At 43.7% G+C, this 24,190-nt stretch overlaps 1 protein-coding gene across 5 annotated transcripts in view; it reads left to right on the forward strand.

Annotated features, from left to right (window-relative positions):
* The window catches only part of KIF20B (kinesin family member 20B), a 1,912,547-nt gene that overhangs the window by 661,957 nt on the left and 1,226,400 nt on the right, over positions 1 to 24,190 (forward strand). For all 5 annotated transcript variants that reach the window (XM_044056921.1, XM_044056924.1, XM_044056926.1 and 2 more), the window contains exon 16: positions 21,241 to 21,442. In XM_044056921.1, coding sequence (XP_043912856.1) covers positions 21,241 to 21,442 — 202 coding nt within the window. The remainder of the gene's footprint in view (positions 1 to 21,240; positions 21,443 to 24,190) is intronic.

Raw genomic sequence — 24,190 nt, forward strand, 5'->3', positions numbered from 1 at the left:
GCTATTTGGCTTATCTACTGCGCCCAGAGTATTTACAAAATGCCTGGCTTCAGTAATTGTTCATTGCAGGCTCCAGGGTATACAAATTTACCCGTACCTGGACGACTGCCTCATACAAGCGGACGACAAATTGATGTTGACAAAAAACCTGGATTATGTCATACGATTACTTCAAGCTCTGGGATACACAGTCAACTTCCAAAAGTCAAGACTGCAGCCATCCCAGCAAATAATCTTCTTAGGAGCCAAACTAGACACAGCCTCTCAGATGGCTTACCTGACAGAAGACAAGCAAGAGAAGTTAACTCATTACTTCAAAGGTTTAGCAAAACTCACCCAGATGACTGCAAGGAGATTCCTACAGGCCCTGGGTTACATGGCATCCTGCATTCTCCTGGTTCCATTAGCAAGATTACACATGAGAAAGCTTCAATGGTACCTAAAAAGCATTTGGTCTCAACACAGTAACAACTTGGAGACAATCATACCACTCATTCCATGCCTACAAAAGGAATTCCTATGGTGGGCCTCGGTGAGCCAGGCAAACACAGGTATGTCATTCAAAAAACCACAGATAACACAGACCATGACCACAGATGCCTCAGACCTTGGATGGGGGGCGCACATGGAAGGCAGGTGTATACAAGGACAATGGTCTCCAAAGGAAACACATCTGCATATAAACCAAAAGGAAATGCTGGCAGTAATGCATGCCATCGAGGCCTTTCAACACCAACTCCAGCAAGGCCATTTAATGATACGGACAGACAACACCACTGTGATGTGGTACATAAACAAACAGGGAGGCACCCACTCTTACCCCCTTTGCAGACTGACAATGCAGCTTTGGGAGAAATCACTGAGCCTAAACATCCAGTTACAATCCCAGTTTGTTCCAGGAAAAGACAATGTGTTGGCGGACAGCCTAAGCAGGAATTTCACAGATCCACACGAGTGGAGGTTACATCCGAAGGTCTTCGCACAACTCACTTCGACATGGGGCAGGCCAGAAGTGGACCTATTTGCCTCTCACCTCAACCATCTTCTACAAAAATTCTGCACAAGGACATACCATCCAAAAGCTTGGAAAATAGATGCTATCTCATTCAACTGGAACTTCCTAACAATCTATGCATTCCCACCTCTGCCACTGATGACCTCAGTATTACTAAAGATCAAAGCAGAGAGACCCAAGGGAATCATAATAGCTCCGGATTGGCCAAGATAACACTGGTATCCACTACTACGGAGCATATGTCACACCAGGAGGTGGGCCCTTCCCCAATGGCCTCAACTTTTGACTCAACACAATTTCGAAACAGTGCATCCAAACCTTCAGACACTGCAGCTAACAGCCTGGGAGATCCCATAAATAACCTCAACCTATCTCTCTCCAAGGAAGTTCAGAGGATACTAACAGAGGCTCGAAGACCATCCACCAGAAAGGTTTACTTAGCAAAGTTGAAAAGATTCAGCAATTGGAATACCAGCAAGGGACATGATGCATCATTGTTGAACATCCCGCTCATCTTGGAATATTTGGCAGATATGCTAAAGAACGGCCTCTCATATTCTTCCATAAAGATACATGCATCAGCTATTTCAGCTAGATATAACACTGATCCTCCTGTTTTCTCACACCCTTTGCTAAGACAATTCCTCAGGGGAATCAAGAACATTAAGCCACCAAGAAAGGCCCCAGTGCCAGCCTGGGACCTCAGTTTTGTCCTAGAAAAACTGACTCTACCTCCATTTGAACCAGCAGCTTCAGTTGACTTGCAATTTCTCTCATGGAAGACAGCTTTCCTGTTGGCAATTACCTCAGCAAGAAGGGTTTCGGAATTACAGGCCCTAATGGCAATACCACCGTTCATAATTTTTCACAGAAACAGGGTTTCATTAAGGACCAACCCTACTTTTATGCCAAAGGTGGTATCTAGGGTTTCTTTAAATCAAGCCATTCATCTGTCTGTTTTCTTCCCCAATCTTGAGAATAAGGGGGAAAGACTGTTGCATACCTTGGACATTCACAGACAACTTCGATACTACCTGGACAGAACCAAGGCCAGTAGGAAGTCTGAACAACTTTTTGTAGCTTACGCCCCTGCAGTCCAAGGAAAAGCAATTTCAAAAGACTATTTCAAAATGGATTGGACATTGCATCAAATTCTGTTATTCCTTTCATGGAAAGACTGTTCCAGCCAATGTCAGACCACATTCCACCAGAGCTACAGCCACCTCTACAGCATTCTTAAGAGGGGTGCCTACTAAGGACATTCTAGAAGCTGCTACATGGAGCTCCGTGCATACATTCTCCAAACACTACAATCTCCCTCTATACTCCAGATCCAGAGCAGGCTTTGCTTCGGCAGTCCTGCAGGGTTTGATTGCCACACCATCTTTTTCCTAGAGCATTCCTCCTCCCCTAGCTAAGCTATGGTATTCTACCCACATGTTATGACTGCAGTTGCATTCTTGAAGGACATAGTACAGTTTTGTACCTACCATAAATGTAGATGTCCGATAGACATGCAACTGCAGTCGGATTTTCCCTCCCTCCATACCCCTCTATGCCTAGGGTCCACTCCTATCCCTGTTTCTCTTAGCTGGGGATATATGTTATGGTGTATTTGTTTTATTGCTCATTTATTTGTCTGGAATCCTGTTTTTGTCTTCCAATTTGATTACAGCCTTCCTTGGAGGGCACCTGGCATCTGGGGCAAGAAACACTGAAGAAAATGGCGTCGGCTGATGCTTATGTACTCCAGCCGCTCTGACGTAGGAGAGAAATGCGGCATCAGCCGACGTCGGACCCAGACTTTGGAATCCGGCCGACCGAGGGCTGCCTGAGGCAGGACAACCCACATGTTATGACTGCAGTTGCATGTCTATCGGACATCTACATTTATGGTAGGTACAAAACTGTACATTTTAGTCAGTCAGACCCCCCTTTAAGTTAGCTCTTTTTATAACTTTTAAATAGTTAAGTACTTTTAATCCCTTTAGTTAAATTTTCACTAGTTTCCTATCCTAAATTATCAAACCTTTCCCTCGGGCTTTAGGCCCACTCCCTCCCTCCCTTGGTAGTTGGAGTGTCTGTGTTTTTGTAGGGAATTTTTTGTTTAAAACTTTATAAGTTAAAATTTTAAGTTTATTTTCAAAAGTGTAATCGGTGTGTGTGTGTTTGGGATTACACTTTTACTTCTCTTTGGACATGTCCAAAGAATCAAAGGTCTCAGGCTTCAAGAAGTGTGACTCGTGCTGTCAGAAGATGTCTCTGACAGATGGTCACACTTCTTGTGTTTACTGCCTGGGACCTTTGCACCTGCAGGACTCATGTGCTGTTTGCCATGGCTTCAGCCCTAGAGTCCTGCAGGAGCGAAAAAATAAATGAATTCTAAGAGGCTTATTAAAGCCTGAGGGTTCCTCGACCTCAGTCATCAGGGAGACCCTCTAAGCCCTCCAGACATTTGGCTCCAGCCTCTGAGCCGACTTCTGGGAGCTCTAAGTCCATTCGAACATCGGCTCCGGCCGGAGCCGATGAATCTCGAATTCATGTACCTATGGTGTCCTCGGCTCCGGCCGGAGCCGAGGAAGACATAATTGAGTTGGCTCCGATCAAGTTATCGGAGCCGACAACTAAGACGAGGTCCCATTCTCCATCTATCGGCTCTGTTCATTCGGCTCCAGCATCACCTTTGCTGTCTGAACGGAGCCATAGATCCCACCTAGGTCTTCCAGGTTATCGGACCATGACCTTCAGAGAGTAGTGAGTCGACTTCTGAAGTCCGAGGCACTAGCCCAGATGCTTCAAAGTCCGACTCAACAGTCGAAGACTATCCCCGCCACTCAAAATATTCCTCCTCTGACTCTCTTGAGTTCGGAGCCGGGGCGGTTCGGACCCGAGACTGTGGTGGCGTCGGAACCGATACCTTTGTCTTCGGTTCCGATGTCTTCCTTGGAAGAATCTCGGCGCCGGAATTCCCTCGTCGGCTCCGAGGGGGCGAGTGGCATCGGACCCTTGTCCGACCCTGCTCTCCCTCTCGGTGCTTCGGCGCTGGTGAGTTGGGCTCCGACATCAGCCTCGGAGCCATCACTGTCGGTGCCGGGGGAGGTTTTCAGTTTTTCGGAACGGAGACCTCCGGCTCTGCCTGACAGTGGTGCCTTTGAGGTCATGAGGAGCGTGTTAGAACCAGGTTCTAATCCACAGTCGGCTCCTTCTGCCCTTCCCTCCATGGTGCCTCCAGTGATTTCTACTCACTCTCTTGTCCCCGACCGTAGAGAGCCAGCTCCTCAAGTTTCCCCTGTGGGGATCTCCTCCTCTTCTGAGGCCTCTCCTGACCCTGTAGGAGAGCCCCCTAGGAAGAGGCAGTGTAAGAGGAAGCACATTGACTCCCCTGAGTCTGTCACCTCTGACACTGATTTAGAGGATTCTGAAGGTTCCCCTCGTTCCCCCTCTGAAGATGTCTCCTTCGCAGACATCCTTGAAATCTTAAAACTGAGGGGGAATTGGACAGCCCTCAACCCTTCAGAGGATGAATCGGTGTACCTTGAGGCGTTTGGCTCTCGCCCTTCCACCTCCTGGGTGTCCCCTCCCTTTGACCCCCTTATGCAAGTGGTGGCAAAGAAGGCTTGGGCGGCTCCTGACTCAGTGGAAACCACCCCCAGGAGACCATCTAAGTTCATCACGGCCCCCAAGGATAAAGAGTTTCTGACCAAAGGCATCTCTGTTGATGCTATGGTGGTGGCTGCAGCTACCAAGAAGGAGTTAGCTGATCCTTCGGTGCCTGTTCATCCTCCTAACAAGGAGTCTAGGTCGATGGACAGGTATGGGAAACGGATGTTCTCATCAGCGACCTTTACTATGAGATCGCTGAATTACCTGTCATTTTACTCAACTTCAGAGGGACTTACTCAAGGAAGTGAGTGAGATGTTGAAGGACCCAACAGCTGCAGGTTTTCAGGAAAGGATGAACTCTCAGCTGGCTACCCTTAATTCTATAACCAACTCCTCCATGCGCCTCCTTTCATATGCGGCTGATGGAGCAAGTAGAGCGGCAGGTACAGGTGTAGCCTTGCGTAGGCACGCCTGGATGCGGCTTTGTAATTTTGCGGACCCCTTTAAGGTGTCCTTCACTAATTCCCCCTTTGATGGATTCATCCCTCTTTGGTCCTCAAGTGAAGGAAACCCTGACTAGGTGCGAGACTGATGGCAAAACTCTTTCTGCCATCAGAGTCCGTTTTTCTACTCCTTCTAGACCTTACCCCAAAGGTCAGAAGGGGGGAAAGATGTGGTCCCGTAAACAATCTCAAGGAGACTTGCCTGGCGCACAGAGTCGATTCCCCTCTAGAGGCAGAGGGGGGAACAACAATGGTAGACGCCGTCCCAGAGGCAGAGGGGGCCCGCAGAATCAGGGCAGTCGAATCCTTTTCCAACAAGCCCTTTCAGCATCCCTGAGGTGTTGCCCGACTGTCCACCTTCGGAGGCAGTCGGGGGAAGGTTGTCACTGTACCCAAAAGCCTGGCTATCCCTAACTCAAGACAAGTGGGTACAGTCTATCATTTCCGAAGGCTACAGAATCCCTTTCCTTTTCATTCCAAAGCTGCCCAAAAAATCCCTTCCAGACGTTCCACCCTGTCAAAGGGAGCAAGCACCATTAGAAATCTCAAAGCTACTCGCAAAAAGAGCTATTCAACCAGTGCCAGCAGACCAAGTAGGATCCGGAACCTACTCCAAATTCTTTTTGGTTCCAAAAAAAACGGGGGACTGGAGACCCATTTTGGATCTCAGCAACTTGAACAAGTTTATCAAGAAAACAAAGTTCCGGATGGTCACGCTGCAGTCCATTCTTCCTCTTTTGGAACGGGACAGCTGGATGTGCTCTATAGATCTCCAGGACGCGTACTATCACATCAAGATGAATCGACGCTCCAGGAGGTTTCTCCGCTTCAGGCTGGGAACCAGTCATTTTCAATTCAGAGCCCTGCCCTTTGGTCTCACTACAGCTGCCCGAGTGTTTACCAAATGTATGGCAGTGGTAGCCTCTCATCTGAGACGTCAAGGATTCCAGGTGTTTCCGTATTTAGACGACTGGCTCCTTACAGCCCCCACCAAGCATCTTTTACTCCTCGCCAGAGACTACACCTTTCGCACATGTCAGGCATTAGGCATTTCAATAAACTACGAAAAGTCTTCTTGTCGCCTTGTCATGTTATTACTTTCATAGGCGCAAATCTAGACAGTCAAGATGTCAGCCAGACTCACAGAGCAGAGGATAGCAGACATACACAAACAGGTCTTTCTTCTTTTGCAGAACAATTAAGTCAAAGCCAGACAGATCCTGAAAGTCTTGGGAATTATGGCGGCAGCCATCCCTCTCCTACCATTAGCTCGCTTCCATATGAGGATTTTGCAATGGATGCTCTTCACACACTGGTCTTACCAAAGCCTTCCAATGTCCCATCCTATTCGGATAACTCGGTCATGCAAGAGTCATCTCTCTTGGTGGATCACATCTCCTCAGCTCCTCCCAGGGAGACCTTTTGTCCCTCCCCCTCCGGTTGCTACAGTGACAACGGACGCCTCCCTGATCGGGTGGGGGAGGGGGCATTTCCAGGGCAGGACAGTCCAGGGCATGTGGCAACCGTTCGAGTGCCACTTGCACATAAACGTCCTAGAGATGAGAGCAGTGCTTCTAGCGTTGCAAGCCCTACAAGTCTCTCTTCCCAAGGGAACTATAGCAATACAAACAGACAACATGTCTGTAGTGTGGTACATCAACAAACAAGGCGGAACCAGGTCTTACCCCCTATGTCGAGAGGCACTCAGACTTTGGCAATGGGCGATTTCTTCTCAGCGATTTCTGTTAGCAATGCACATCCCCGGGAAGTCCAATGTGATTGCGGACAAATTGAGCAGAGCTATTCTCATGCCTCACGAGTGGTCTCTGAACAATTCAGTGTTGGAGAAAGTCTTTCGAAAGTGGGGCAGGCCTTGCTGCGACCTTTTCGCTACTCCCCAAAACAGCAAGTGCGACGATTTTTTCACCCTCTTTCCCCAACCAGGCCATCCCAGCAGAGACGCTCTAGTGCAAGTTTGGCCCGATATCCCAGCTGATACAAAAAGCCATCGCTCAGGAAGCTTATATGATCCTCATTGCCCCTTACTGGCCTCGACAAATTTGGTTCCCCTTTCTCCACCGTTATCTGTTGGAACAACCTTGGCATCTGGACCCAGTTCCAGACCTCTTGACCCATCAGTCGGGTCAGTTGCACCACTCCCTTCCCTCTCTGAACCTCACAGCGTGGTTCCTCCAATTCCGACCTTAGCCAGGCTTCCTTTGATATCTCACTCAGTTAGAAATATATTGATTGCCTCTCATAAATCTTCCACTCGGAAGATTTATCATAGCAAGTGGAAACGTTTCTCCTATTGGGCACAGTCAAAGAATATAGATCCTTTCACTGCTTCTATTCAAACAGTTCTAGACTTTTTAGCCGAACTTTTCCATGCAGGTTCGTCCCCATCTACCATTAGAGTTCAATTGGCTGCAATTTCGAACTTTCATGTTGGAGTCTCAGAGTCCTCCATTATGTCTCACAAACTCTGCAAGGCCTTTTTAAAAGGAGTCTTTTTACTCAAACCACCCATCAGAGATCCTCCTCCTCAATGGGATCTCAACTTGGTTCTGGCATCCTTAATTCTTCCCCCATTTGAACCTGCAGCTTCATGTTCTATAAAATTACTTTCGTGGGAAGACACTCTTTTAGTAGCCATCACCTCAGCTAGAAGAGTCTCTGAACTCCATGCTCTGTGTAGTCGACCCCCTTATCTTGTGTTTCATAAGGATAGGGTATCTTTACGTACTAACCCGTCCTTTTTGCCCAAGGTAGCTTCACTAGCAAATTTGAATCAAACCATTGAGCTTCCTGTTTTCTTCCCTAATAGGTCAGAACAAAAGTTACTCTCTTTAGATGTTCATCGCCAACTTAGGTACTATTTAGACAGGACCAAACAATTCAGAAAATCTGATCAACTGTTTGTTTCTTATGCAGAAGGTAGAATGGGCCTTCCAGTCTCTAAAGTTTCTCTCTAGATGGCTTACTTCATTGATTACCCTAGTGTATGAGACAAGACATCAACGATTGCCATCCAAACCCAGGGCTTATTCAACTAGAGCTTTAGCCACTTCTGTAGCTTTCCAAGACAGGCTGCCTATTGATTCGATTTGTTCGGCAGCTACTTGGGCTTCTCCCCATACCTTCATTTCTCATTATAAGTTGGACTTGGCCTCTAGAGACCGAGCCAACTTTGGTTCCACTGTACTCAAGAGTCTGTTCCGATAGGCCACCCGGGACAAGGTGCTAGGGACGCGGTCCCGTCCAGCAAGAATGAAGGCGAGATTGACAACTTAACATTTAGAAGTTATGTACCTACCATAACGTTCCATGTTAGTTGTCTTCTTCTCACCTTCTTTCTTGCGTCCCACCCTCCTTCCCCCTAGCCAGGACAGACCTAGATGAGTTTTCTTCTTTATTCCTTATGGAATTTTATTGCTGGTCTTAGCTTTCAAACGAGATCTGAGGAGTTACCGCTTAGCATTGTGGGATATAGGGGAGCCTCGAGCCGGTGAAACTAGCTCTCGAGCTTTTAGAGTGGCCGAGTCGGAGCCGAGGATCGGCTCCGAACCCCTTCATCCAGCAAGAAAGAAGGCGAGAAGAAGACAACTAACATGGAACGTTATGGTAGGTACATAACTTCTAATTTTCTCTCATCCCCTGATGAAAATGTTTTTCAGAGGTGCTTGCAAATTAAAACCTCCCAGAAGGGCACCTACTCCAGCCTGGGATCTTAATTTTGTTCTAGAGAAACTCTCTCTCTCTCTCCTTTTGAACCTGCTGCCACTGGAGATTTAAAGTTTCTCTCTCGGAAGACTGCCTTGGCTATAACTTCAGCAAAGAGGGTTTTGGACCTGCAAGCTTTGATGGCTGTGGAGCCCTTTCTTATTTTCCATGCAGATTGGGTCTGTCTGAGAACCAACCCCCTTTTATGCCTAAGGTGGTTTCTAGCCTGACTCTTAATCAGTCCATGCACCTTCCTACCTTCTTTCCTAATCCTCAAAATAGAGGTGAAAGGATCCTACATTCTCTTGATGGGCACAGACAGCTCAGGTTTTACCTGAACAGGACTAAAGACCTTAGGAAATCAGCACAGTTATTGGTCAATTTTGCCTCTGGAGCCAAGGGCAAGGCTATTTCTAAGCAAACCATTTCTAAATGGATTGTGTATTGTATTTCTTTTTATTCCTTTCATGTCAAGGCTCCTCCTCAAGGGGTTAGGACACACTCAACTAGAACAGCTTCCACTTCCGCAGCCTTTCTAAGGGGTGTCCCTATTAAAGACATTTTGGAGGCTGCCCCATGGTCTTCTGTTCACACTTTCATGAAACATTATAATTTGCCTCCATTTTCCAGAGCCAGGGCAGAACCGCCACTGCTGTGTTGCAAGGTGTTATCTCCAGCACTTGATTCTGTTGGATGTTCTTCGTGTTTCACTGTTGCAGTCATTACATTTGGGTTATCTGCTTGCAGGTAGCCCTCAGTCAGCCTGATTAACAAAGTCTTGGGTCCTGTGTCGGTTGCTGTCCCTTCTTCCATGACGTCAGTTCGTCGGGTATAAAACATGCAGCCGACGCCATTACATCAGTTTTTATTGCCGTGCGGTGCCCGAAGCAGAAGCAGTTCGCAAGTGCCAGTCGGCCGACTCCTGAAATTTTCGTTTTCGAGTTTCAGAACTAAAGTCTTCAACTAAAGCTAAGCCCCATTGGGGAAACTTTTTCTTGCTCCTTACCGATGTCAGTAAAAGTTAATTGCGTTACTTGTGGAAAGCAAATACCTCATAAAGATTTTCATTCGTACTGTATTCCTTGCCTAGGCCCTGACCATGACGTACATTGCTGTCGGTTTTGTGCTTTATTTAATCAGCGTACTATCCGTTGTTGGTATATTTTCACCTCTAAATACCCAGGACAAATGGGTTTTAAATATAGTGTCCCAGGGATACAGATTTCACTTCCACACGTTGCCAACACCAAGCGGGTGGCCAGACCTACCCCCAAATCAGTGGGCAGATGCATTCAACTGGTACCAGAAGAGGAAAAGAAACCAGGTTTCTACTCGAGACTTTTCCTGGTACCCAGAAAAGACAATTCATGGCATCCTATCCTGGACCTGTCTAATCTAAACACCTTTTTGGAGATTCCAAAATTCAAGATGCTGACTCTTCACCAATTACTTCCTATGCTAGGCAAAGATGTCTGGTTGGCAACATTAGATTTAAAAGAAGCATAGCTGCACGTCCCAATCAGGGAATCTTGCAGAAGGATACCTATGCTTCCAAGCAGGCTACAAACACTATTGGTTCTCAGCACTGCCCTTTAGCTTATATACTGCGCCCAGGGTATTCACAAAGTGCCTAGCTCCAGTTATTGCATTTTGCAGGCAAAGAAATATTCAAATATACCCATACCTGGACGATTTTCTAATTCGGGCAGAAAGCCAGGACATACTTTTGAATCATCTTATCTTTGTACAAAGGGTTCTAACTTGTTTCGGATACACCATAAAAGAAAAGAAATCACACCCGGTACCCTGTCAACAAATTATATTCCTGGGAGCAAGAATAAATACAACTTCCCAGATGGCTTACCTCACGCCAGAGAAACAAATTCATTTGACAACCTACTTCAAACAAGTGTCCACAGAAACCCTGCTATCTGCAAGATAAATACTGCAAGCCTCTGGGTTCATGGCCTCCTGCATTCTTCTAATGCCATATGCAAGATTGCATATGAAGAAACTATAGTGCTATCTAAAAAGTCTATGGTGTCAATTTTCTCAAGACCTAGAAACAATGATTCCTATCATACCTTGTCTACGCCTAGAGTTCCTTTGGTGGATGAAGCCTGCCACCAAAACAAGGGACTACCTTTCACACCACCCCCTGCCGCCCAAATCCTAACAGACGCATCAGAGTATGCATGGGGGGGGGGGGGCTCACCTGGCAGGGAAATGCATTCAGGTGAAATGGAACCCAAGTCAAATGCACCTGCATCATCATCTTCTTTTGGCTGTTCCCATTAGGTGTCGCCACAGCAGATCACCTGTTTCCATTTCTTGCTGTCCTCTGCATCTTGCTCTGTCACACCAACCACCTGCATGTCCTCGCTCACCACATCCATAAACCTTATCTTAGGTCTTCCTCTTTTCCTGTTACCTGGTAGCTTCATCCTTAGCATCTTTTCCCCAATATAGTCAGCATCCCTCCTCAGCACATGTCCAAACCAACGTAATCTTGCCTCTCTGGCTTTGTCTCCAAACCTTCCAACCTGGGCTGACCCTCTAATATACTTATTCCTAATCCTGTCCACCCTCGTCACACCCAGTGCAAATCTTAACATCTTTAATTCTGCCACATCCAGCTCAAACTCCTGCCTTTTTGTCAATGCCACTTTCTCCAACCCATATAACATAGCTGGTCTCACTACCCTCTTGTAGACCTTTCCTTTCACTCTTACAGGTACTCGTCTGTCACAAATCACTCCTGACACTCTTCTCCACCCACTCCATCCTGCCTGTACTCTCTTCTTCACCTCTCTTCCACACTCACCGTTACTCTGAAAATGCACCTGCATATCAATCAAAAAGAAATGTTAGCTGTACAGAATGCTCGGACAGCCTTCAAGGACCACATTCTTCCAGGGCAACTAATGGTAAAGACGGACAACACCGCCGTTATGTGGTACATAAACGAGCATGGGGGTACACATTCTTACCCCCCCCCCCCCGTAGACTGGCCATGGCATTGTGGAACACAGCCTTGAGCTACCAAGTGCACCTACAAGCTCAATTCCTGCCAGGAAAATTAAATACACTGGCAAACGGACTAAGCAGAAACCTCATGGGACCCACACGAGTGGAAACTGGAACCAAGGATTTTCAACATGTTGACAAGCAAATGGGGGAGCCCAGATATAGTCCTGTTTACCTCTACCCATAACTACCAATTGGACAAATTTTGCAGGACAACTCTCCACAAACAAGCCTGGAAAGTGGATGCTCTGTCCTTCAGCTGAAAAAAAACATCAGTCTATTCCTTCCCCCTCTGCTCTCCAAAGTACTAATAAAAATCAAACAGGACAAACCAAGGATGATTTTGATTGCTCCAGACTGGCTGCACCAGCACTGGTACCCCCTCCTGCGCAGTGTCACGGTTATCTGCATGGCACCTGCCTCAGACTCCTTCCCTGCTGTCTCAGCAGGAGCACCAGATTCTGCACCCTCCTAACACGGAACCGTGCACCCTAGCTCATTATCTTCTAACACTGAACCGTGCACCCTAGCTCATTATCTTCCAACACTGAACCGTGCACCCTAGCTCATTATCTTCTAACACTGAACCGTGCACCCTAGCTCATTATCTTCTAACACTGAACCGTGCACCCTAGCTCATTATCTTCTAACACTGAACCGTGCACCCTAGCTCATTATCTTCTAACACTGAACCGTGCACCCTAGCTCATTATCTTCTAACACTGAACCGTGCACCCTAGCTCATTATCTTCTAACACTGAACCGTGCACCCTAGCTCATTATCTTCTAACACTGAACCGTGCACCCTAGCTCATTATCTTCTAACACTGAACCGTGCACCCTAGCTCATTATTTAATCTCTCCTTTACCAAACCTGTGATGGATGTCATCTTAGAGGCAAGGAGGCCTAGTACTAGAAAATCTTATGCTGAAAAATGGAAAAGATTCTGTGGCTGGAACCAATCAAGGGAATGAGCCGAGCAGCGCCCAATTTACCTCAGATTTTACGATACTTAACCGAGATGCTTCACAAGGGCCTGTCTTTTTCCTCCATTAAAATCCACGCCTCAGCCATTTCAGTTCATTATAACACAGAACCTCCCCTCTTCTCTCATCCACTGCTCAAGCAGTTTCTCTGAGGGGCCAAAAAATTGAGACCACCCAGGAGAGCTCCAACCTCAGCCTGGGACTTTAACTTTGTCTTGGGGAAACTCACTCTACCTCCTTTCGAGCCAGCTGCTACTGCAGACTTAAAATTTCTTTCTTGGAAAACAGCTTTCCTTTTAGCAATCACTTCAGTTAGAAGGGTATCTGAATTACAGGCCGTTGTGGCAGTGAAGCCTTTCATCATCTTTCATGCGGACAGGGTGTCCCTCAGAACCAATCCATTCTTCATGCCCAAGGTGGTATCCAGTGTGGCTCTTAATCAGTCCATTCATTTGCCAACCTTCTTTCCCAATCCACAGAATAAAGAGGAACGGATACTGCATTCCTTAAATGTGCACAGACAGCTTACATTCTACTTGGACAGGACTAAACCTCAAAGGAAATCTGAAAAACTGCTGGTAGCATTTGCTGCAGGAGCAGAGGGGAAGGCTATTTCAAAGCAAACCATTTCTAAATGGATAAGCCATTGCATTCATTTCTGCTATAAGCACCATGGAAAGCCTATCCCCCAGGGGATCAGACCTCACTCCACCAGGGCTGCATCTACCTCTACAGCCTTTCTCAGAGGCGTCCCTACCAGGGACATCCTAGAAGCTGCTACCTGGAGTTCTGTACATACTTTCACCAAGCATCATCATTTGCCAATTTTCTCTAAATCCAGAGCTGGCTTTGCCACTCCAGTCTTGCATGGCCTTATAGCTGTCCCTTATGCCATCTAAATTCCTCCTCCCAACCATAGCTTTGGGAATCTACCCAAATATAATGACTGCAACAGTGAAACACGAAGAACATAGTACAGTTGTGTACACTTAAGATAAATGTAGATGTTTGAGTGTATTCACTGTTGCAGTCCTGGTTACCCTCCCTCCAGCCCCCTAACTTCTTTTGGCTATACGTCTACTTTCCTTTACTATGCTTAAAAGCCTTTTTGTGCATTTGCTTTTTGTTGGAGGTATATCTTTGTACTTCTATATTTGCTTCCCATTGGGGGGGGGGCACCTGACATCTGGGGCAAGAAAAACTGATGTAATGGCGTTGGGTGTATGTTTTATACCCCCTGGCGACTTGACATCATTTGATGAAGGGACAGCAACTGACGCAGGACCGCAGACTTTGTTAATCAGGCCGACTGAGTAAATACATTGGAACATCTACATTTATGGTAAGTGTACACAACTGTACCTTCCTCCTCCCTTTTATCTGGGCTTTGGTAATCAACCCATTAGTTAGGACTGCAACAGTGAAACACAATGAAACATAGTACAGTTGTGTAGACTTAACATAAATGTAGATTTTCAAGTGTATTCACTTTTGCAGTCCTGGTTTCCCTCCCTCCTTCCCCCTTTCTTGGTCCTCTCCTATTCACTTTTCCTGAGGTGCAGGCTAATTTTGTTATTTGCCAAAATTGTTTTTGGTTTAAGCCTTGTTTTTGGGGGCTCCTGACTGTTATGGCAAGAAAGACTGAGGAAGTGACGTCTGCTGCCTCCCTTTGTATCTGATGTCCTGATGTCCTTTACAACCGATGGCAACCGACGTAATTTTTACTTACCTTTGGTATTCTGGCTGATCGAGGGCTACCGGGAGCCGGATAGCCCATTAGTTAGGACTGCAACAGTGAATATACTCGAACTTCTACATTTATGGTAAGTGTACACAACTGTACTTTTTCTCTCTATTTCAATGGATATAGATATGACCATTATGGATTTAGAAATGGGGGTGGGCTAATGTTTGTAAATATAATTATGATTGTCAAGGGTAGTCAGCTTGAAATAAACATTTTTCTTTGCTTGGTAGAAATACCTTAGTTTTGTCTTTTGGCTTTTCCCGGTTAGGGATCGCCACAGCGGAACTCTGGTCCGCTAATGATTGGCAGTATATTTTTACGTGCAGAGTTGCCATCCCTGACGCACAACCTTCAACGAAGGTACGCCCATTCACGCATGTCTCCAGACAGAAGACGCTCTAGCTGACAGTCGAACGGGACAACGTCTTACTGTGAGGTGACAGCGCTACTGCAGCACCACCACCGCAGTCAGTTACCAGTATAAAACTTAAGTACACCATGCATGAGGACTGCATGGTATGTGTTTGGTTCAGTTCTGTTAAAGTACTTAAGGTATTAAACAGTAAAAAAAAAAAAAAAAAAAAAAAAAAAAGGAGCTGGGTGGACTTGTCCCAGGAGATGCAAGGTGTGTGTGTGTGTGTGTGTGTGTGTGTACACCCACACACATTTTATTTGTGTGTGTGTATATAGATATATATATATATATATATATATATATATATATATAGATATATAGATATATAGATATATATAGATATATAGATATAGATATAGATATATATATAGATATATATATGTATGCATGTGCCAACCACAGTGAAGGTGTTGGGTCCAGGGTTGGAGGATAAAAAATGCTCTAATGCTGTCCAAAATTTTGCCACAGTGTTATGTCCCAATCGTAGCAGCCCCATTATGACAGGATAAAATTGAAATCCACAAAATGTTAAATGATTAGCCAGGCAACAGATATGGAAAGTCAGGTGGACAAGAGTATAAGAAGGAAATCTTGTTTTGCGTTGTTGTGAGTTGTCTGAAGGAGCATACACAGCGCAAACATATGGAAATCTAGAAGCTGGAAAAATAATTACAGCTAAAAAAAGTTAAGAATCACAGATATCAGTATCAGGTGATTAAGTGAACAAATTAAAATAGAAGACTACATACATTAAAATAAATTGGTCAAGCAAGAGAAAGCTGCAACGGAAGAATTGCAGAAGGAATATGTAGCAGAAGTACTTAAAATCCAGATGCATAGGTTGAGATAAAAGAAGGGTTTTAGTAAGGTATAGTGCACTTGCAGAAAAGAAAGCTGTATGAACCAGTATGTCTAAAGGCTCCTCAAAGATACCTGAACAGCTGTGTAGGCTAAGACACCCAGACATGGTTAATTAGGGAAAAGAAAGAATAACACAGAGGTGGGATATATTGGAAAATACACATTTCAGTACTTTGGGAAGGAAATAGGACTGAAACTGCATCCTTTACTTCTTGTGTGGTGTGAATTAGAATACCACATGCAAAACCAGTGCCTCAGTATGGTGGGTTGGTAAAAGTCTGTTCATATAGAAGCAGGAGGGGGACTAAAACAGAATTTCAGCAACAACGATATTCATTAAAACAGTGACCTTCTCAAGAAGTAAGCGATGGGTCTGTAGCTGGATGACAGTGTTAGATTCCATAAAATTTCAGAAACTTCTTTTAATGAATTATTTGAAAATCCAGTTAGTTATGCAGGGGAAAGAGCAAACAATAACCATATTTCTTGCTGTGTAAAAGTCTCCTGTATATATTGCTTACTGTGTAAAAGTCCCCTCTGTAATTGCTTACAGAAATGTGGAAGAATCTCAAGTAACTGAGTAAAAATCAAAAAGTTCTTAAAATCACACTGGGGATCCCAGAAAGCGAGAGTAAAACTAGAAGAAACAGAATAAGACTTTAAAGGAAAAAAATTATATTGGGGGAGGTTAGGGGGTGACGAGTAACAACTTTTGTTAACTTAGGATCTAGCTCTTGACAAAATGCTTATCTGATGTAATTTTCATTTGTTCCTCAACGTGTGGATTTCAGATCCGACTTGACTGCTTTACAAGCTTAGGATTTGAAGCTTGAGCTCCTTGTGTCTTAACCATAATCTCATTTCCCCAAATTACCTCAAATCCCATTTGCTGCTCATTATGGAAGCATTGAGGTTTTGCTTCTCGTGAGTTGCTGGATATTTCTTTGACGCGCAAGTTGGCCTTGAGCCATGATTTTCTTTTTTTGCTGTCCTCCCCTCCCGTTTATACTTCTGCTTCTGAAGTCTTAACTTGTGTCTTTGGTATAGCTAGACTTTCCCGGGTTTTTCTCCCGTTAGGGAGGGTTCCTTTCTTTCCTTTAAAGTTAAGGTAGCGTTTTTGATTTATTATGGCTGATGAGCCAGATAAACGTTTAGTTTATATAAAAAAAAGCACTGCCTGTGAGCACAAAATTCCTTTGTCTGCCCACATGGTGTGCGTTTGCTGTGTAACCCAGCGCACCTAGGCAGTACTTTTAACATTTGCAAGGGCTTTAATCCGCGAGCGCTGGAAGATTCCAGAAAACAGTTCGTCCTAAACGGCTTGCGGTCTTCTTCTCTAGCTGTGCTTTCCTCTTCATGGGCTCAGACCCCCACAAAGAAATTAAAGGAGGCCCTGGAACATAGGAAACATTCCCCGGAAAGAACCACCTCATTCTCAGAGCCGCCTAAAAAAGGTCCAAGAACCTCAAATCTGACACCTTCAGATCCAACAACTTTGATCTCTTCTCTTTCAGAACCCATATGCCCCTCATGCAACTTCAAGACCGGGTATTTCAGCTCAGAGATTTCCTTTCAAAGATCTCTACCAAAAGAGTGTCCAGGCCACCATTATCTTCCTCATCCATCATATCGTCTCATAGCTTGTCTGAGAATGAGGTGGAAAAACTGATAACAGTTCAGGACATAGATCCAGATGGGGGTTTTGCCAGCTTCGGCCCCCTCCAGATCCATGAAAAACCCGAGGCTGAGAACAGCTTTGAAGACGTTAAGATGTGACCGTAATGTGATCATTAGACCAGCAGACAAAGGGGGGACCGGTGGTGGTGATGAATAATAGTGACTATGTTGAGAGTATGGAGAATATGTTGAGAGACCCCCAGTTTTATGATCAGATATTATCCAGCCGTGTAGAAAAGTGTATTAATGAAGTTTCCAACTCCCTAATGGGCTTCGTTAGTAATGGGATGATTAATGACCAGTTATATGGATTTTTTCTAGTTAAAAATACATTAATTCCAAGTATACAGGCTATGCCCAAAATCCATAAACATCCTTCCCATCCACCGATGAGACCCATTGTTGCAGGGCGAGGTTGGGCAACTGAGCCCATCTCCCTGTATTTGGAAAGTAGACTCAGACCAGTTGTTGATACATATGGTCACATCTTAAAAGATACAAAACAATTTCTTTTGATGTTATATGATATGTCATCTTTACCTGCAGATCTACCATATTGGCTAGTCACCTTGGACGTTCAAGTCATTATTCACTATGATTCCCAACCATGAAGGCATTGAATGTGTACGCAGGTGTCTGGAATTAGATTTGAACTTTCTAGCATCTTCTATAGACACCCTGTGTGGGCTATCGAATATAGTGTTGACCCATAACATTTTCACATTTAATAACAAGACTTACATTCAGAAAGATGGCGTAGCTATGGGCACCTCATGTGCCAATAGCTGCGCCAATCTAGTGATGGCAGATTGGGAGAGGTGTAGTTTATTTAAACTGGAGAGCTTCAAGAAATATGTTAGGTTTTATGTACGGTTTGTAGATGGCCTTTTTATGCTGTGGACGGCAAATAAACAGGACCTGGATGATTTTCTAGGGCAGGTTAATTCCCTGGTACCATACCTAAAATTTACCATGAGTGCTTCACTGGCATCAATTCCATTCTTGGATGTATTTATTGAGAGACTTCCATGTGGACTATTGAACACAGGGGTCTATCATAAGTCATGCTATAGAAATTCTTTATTACACAGGGGCAGCATGCATCCTAACTTTGTTTTTAGAAATATAGTGAGAGGACAAGCGATGTGGGTTTCCCGCCTTAATCCTACTGAACTTGGTTTTCATAATGAGTTGACAAATCTCCATGACCAATTGCTTGATAGGGCTTATAGCACAGAAGAGATTAGAGAAGGCTTCATTGGAGTGGATGCACTGAGGAGAGATTGGGCAGCAACATATTTTATGAGCAGGGATGCTATGACAATACATAGTGACAGTGTAGCAGAGAGGACAACGACACTCAAGGAAAGTACTAGAGTCTCTGTTATACACAGGATGTTAATGAGATTAGAAATATCTACTTTAAGCATTGGGGTATTCTTACTGTTGACCCGGTGATTCGTGACATTGTGGGTGATACTTCCAGGTTTGTTTATAAGAATCGCATGAACCTCCATAGGATTTTGTTACCCCAATGGAAATAATCATGATATATATAAGTTTAAATCCATTACTAGACCTTGTAGGAAATGTAATTTTTGTTGCTTTATAGATAGCACTGCAACTTTTGTACACTCTGAGAGTCAACAGTGCTTCCATTTTTATGCTGAGGCCAATTGTAATACAGAGCATATAATCTATTTAGCTCGCTGTACGACTTGCCCAGCTTTTTATGTAGGCAAGACCGACAGAAGGCTTTGAGAGCATGTATTCAACATTCGTATTAGATCTGATAGGAATGCCCTTTCCAGGCATGTCATGGAGATCTGAACAGCATGCTTTTAAGTTTCTTGCTATACAAGTGAATTCACCCTCTATAAGAAGGGGTGATGTGACCAATTTTACTGAGCAGTGTGAAGCCAAATGGATTGTTAGGTTGAGGGCAGATAGAGCCAGGTCTGAACGATAGAGTACCCGTTAGACCCATGTTAAAAGGCGGGCAAATTAGGATTTAGTTTTATTATTATATATATATATATATATATATATATATATATATATATATATATATATATATATATATATAGGCGGGCAAATTAGGATTTAGTTTTATTATTATATAGATATATATATATATATTTTGTACATAACAGGTTTGCATTATTTATGTATTTTAATCATATTGTCTTGTATTTTTAGTTTAGTTATGTTTTTATTATATTTTTAGAGGTATTGGATCAGCCTTATACTGTTCATAATAAAAAATGAGTATGCAGTGATCAAGAACTACTGACTCTTTAATCGTTAATTGTTGATTAATTAATTGGAATACAGGAAATGCCATCTCTCTACAGTATAAATAGTTTCTTTTAAAAGTGTTTTATATTGGCTTGAAGAAGCCCAGTCGGGTAAAAGCGCTTGCCATTTCTTATTCATTTGTTGAATAAATCTATCTTATGCATCGAATGAGGATTACCTTGTGCCTACACATGTGAGACTGTGTTTATTAATCGATGAAGTGAAAACTGCCTGTTTTGTACTTTGACTCAGCCTGGTGAAGTGTATACTGCTTGCTGTGCGTTTTGGTTCAGTACGGAGATTAGTCTATGTGGATCCTGTTCTGTCGCTTTGCACTCCTGGTTTTTGTTCTATTGTTTTCATACTTTTATACAGGCGTTCTCACATTTGGGTAGCAGTTTTTGATTTATTGCCTTCTTTGAGAACTAGGCCTTTTATGGCCAAACTGCTGTCAGAGTTTACTTTGTCATATTATCCTTCTACCAATTTTCTTTACTGAACCAAACAGTGAAGGGAAAATAATACTTCATACATTGGGTGTACACAGACAACTCTTACTAAGGCTATTGTCTTTTATTGTACTCTGACAGGTCAAAGACCACTCTACCAGGGCCTTGGCTTTATCTTTGTTCTTTTTTGGAAAGGGTTTGATTCTAGAAGTATTCTAGAAGCATAAACTTGGTCCTGCACTACAAACTTGTTCACTTCTGTGGGCCTAGATCAGGCTTTGCTAGGGCCATTCGCCAGGGGCTCATGGAATGCTCTCCTTCCACCTCCCAACATTTGTAAGCTATGGTAATCTACCCCTATAGCTTAGGCTATAGCACCGGTGATCATATTTTGGAACATAGTACAGTTGTGTAAGTAAACTTACCATAATAGTAGATGTTTCAATGATCACTGCTGGCTTAACCACTCCTTCCTTACATTTCTGTTTCTTGGTTTTTTGTTTTTGCCAAGGTGTGGGCTCAGCGTATCTGTCTGTTACATGGAAGCTCTGAAGGGGTTGTAGCCCAAACTTGATTTCTTAGTGCAGCTCTAGCTGAGTAACTGGGTGTAGGGAAGGTGTCCTGAAGCTTTGGAAGCTGTCCCACTGTTTTACTTCTGCAGGATATAACCCATATAGCTTAGGTTATTGCAACAGTGATTGAACATCCACTGTTATGGTAAGTTTGCTTATACAGCTGTACTTCCTGTAAGCTTTATTTGCTGCTTTGTGATACATCTGAAAAATCTAACATGTTTCGATATGCATACTTGCATTTTGTCAGTTTTGCTTTTGCTAAATTAGTTGCCTTGTATCTAGACATTATTTATTTTAGCAGAAAGTTGAAAATTGCTCTTTAGTTTTGCTTTAACACTAATCATTTCAATGCATTTTTAGGTGGTGACCAATACAGAGAAGTTGGACCACATTTTAGATTCTTTACAGGAGGATGTTGCAGATATTAAAAAGCAAGCAGAAACTGCTCAGAAAACAATACAATCCATGCCTGATCGGTCTGTTGAAGAGCTTGAATATAAATTAGAAGAAGTAACTGCTGAACTTGAACAAGCACAGGATGCTTTGACAAAACAAACTGCTGGTAAGTTGCCAATAGGATCTGTACAGAATATTTGCTTTTTTGAAAAGCTTCTGTTTAGAAGTCATGACATGTTGTATAGGATTCACCTAGATGGAGCCATTTTAGTTTATCCATTCTACCAATCTGCATTCTGCATTTTTCTGGAAGGTCACATGCCTGGGAATGGATATGTATCTTTGACGTCATACTGGGACGTTGTACATCAACTACTTAAGCATGCTGTACCTTTAAACATGTGCTTCACAGTGCATATACCTCAATGCTATTGTTACTGCTGATACAGTTTTTAAGATATCAGAAGTTGAGATCCTTGGTAATATTTTCACATGCACTCTAGATTTATTTTCAGTGTTGAAATTTTCAAAATTCTGAAGAAAGAAGGTAAGATGTTTGTCATGAAACTGGCAGGGAGGGATAAAATTTCAGTGACTGAGGCTTTGTACAGAGATTTTGACTGATATAATTTCTTGTTGAAATAGATCCACCACTGAATGTTTTCATTTATCTCTAGAGGTTAGAGAGGGCTAGATCAATTTTTTTGTTAACCCTTTCCACAGATTATTTCGAATGGATGCTGTCCTTCCTTACGCACTAGGGCAAACATAAAAGTTTTAGTGCCACCTTTCATCCACCTGATCAACTTGGTACTTGTTCTGGCCAGCTGAACTGTCATTTCCTGAACTTATACTCTGAGCTAAGGTTCCTGCTTCTGTAGCTTTTGTCAGGCTGGGTTAGCTTGGTCAGGCCTGGTGGAATAGGATGCTGAAGACTGATGAGAAATGGTGATGCTGATGTGGAATTCGCTCTAAAGAAATTTTATACGACACCAATATTAGAACAATCAGACTTCTTCTTTCACACATTGCCTTCAGTGAGTTCATATCAGTTGTTCTGACGTAACGTGTAGTACTGTGTACTGAGTGCTTGGAGTGAGCAGAGTTTTCTTGAAGCATTAATGCAAAGGCCTTTTTTGAAAGAGGAAACGCTTTAGAGTTCTTGTGAGATATTTTCCCTTTCTGGAGACCTTGTGATGCTTCAGAGGTTGCGTAGCCTTTGGGTAAATTTCAGTTCAATTAACCTTTGCCCAGAACTTCCTTCTCCTAGAGATCATCTTTTTTATGTAATTTTTAAGAAGCAAAGGCTCACTCACTGTATTAAAACAGATTTCTGGAGGGACATAACTAATTTTTTTGTTCTCTGGGAGTTAGGAGTTGCACTTTGTGAAGTCATTTATACACATGTGATCTGATTTCCATGCGTTTATATTAGGCCTTCAGACTGACCAGAGGCTACAATGTTCCTGCAGCATGGGAATAGAGTTGTCTAATGGAGAACAGGTTTAGCAGGAAGGCATATTCTTCTGCCACACTGAGACTTAGGGCAGTCATCTGAGTACATTTCCCTTCTTAGCTGTGTGCTCTGTTTCCTCCTTTCAGTCTCTCACAATCAGACCTCTCTCCAAAACATGCATTGCAACTGTTTTTCACCAAATTAAGCAACCAAGTGATTTAACAACCAAAATTCTGGTGCTACACGGCCAGTGCAACAGTAGCGTTAAGGAAAGTGCTATGCATGTGTACTGTTAATCTCAGAATAAAATCTAGTGTTTGATATGTGGCTTTTTATTGACAGCACACCACTAGGGAACCCTGCTACTACTCCTCAGCTGCCAAGTAGCCTCCCCACCCCACCCTACCAAAACAGCTATTTAACCTCCTTTTCAAACAGCTATTATATTTTTTCCTTTTTTTTTTTTTTTTTACACTCCAGATTACAGCCCATGCTTTAACCTACTGCCTATCATTACGAGCAGGAACCATATAGCCCACACTACTCCTGAGAAGCTGCTATCACCCCTTCCCTCTCCACCCATATATGGTTTGCTCAACCCTCTTTTTTTCTTAGCAGCAGCTAACAATCTGAACCACCTGCCCATCCACCGCCTCCTTCATCCTTTCTTTGGACGCAGCGTAAACTTTCATATACTTAATTATTAAATTTGACCACTTCCTTCTAGAAAGTATTCTCCTAATTTAAAGAGCTGTGCTGCTTTTGTGCCGACCTTACCTCTTGGTGATTGTTTTCTTTGTGTAACACCAGAAGGCAGATGCAACCCGCTCCATTTGCCCTCCGATCTGGGCTCACTCCACTCCTCTACCCTACTCCCATTCCCACCCACCCCCACGCCAATTACATTTATACCTTTGGATATTCCACCCTTAATCTTATCAACCAATTACAACACACAAACGTCCCATACCAACCCCCTAATTCATACCACACCCTCTTCTCAACCTACCCAACTCACAGTACTATCTACAGCCTCAAACCTTTAATTATATCCACTCTGCCTATATTTACACCTACAAACTTAGGAATATGTCCAAACTTTGCAGTATTATATTTTATCAACCATCATCATTACTACATTCCTCACCCTCTGTCAAGCCACATCCCCCAAAGGCAGCATACTCACACCACCCATAACTCCTGGTACCCTAAGTACTCAATTCTTAGCATAGACACCCAGCTATTCTAACATCTCACCCTTCCTATTTTTATGCCACCCCCTTCATCTAACAAAAATCACACACACCCTAAGGATTACCGAACATAAATTAGCTCATTACTCTCTACTACAACCTCCTGTTATAACTCAGACTTACCCATATAACAACACACCTAATTCTAGAACTATCAAAATGCGCAGATGTACACCCAAACCCCGGACCACTAAACAAAGCATCC

This window comes from Protopterus annectens, chromosome 14.part0, assembly GCF_019279795.1.
Source record: "Protopterus annectens isolate FY-2018-M chromosome 14.part0, PAN1.0, whole genome shotgun sequence".
Taxonomy (NCBI): Eukaryota; Metazoa; Chordata; order Ceratodontiformes; family Protopteridae; genus Protopterus; species Protopterus annectens.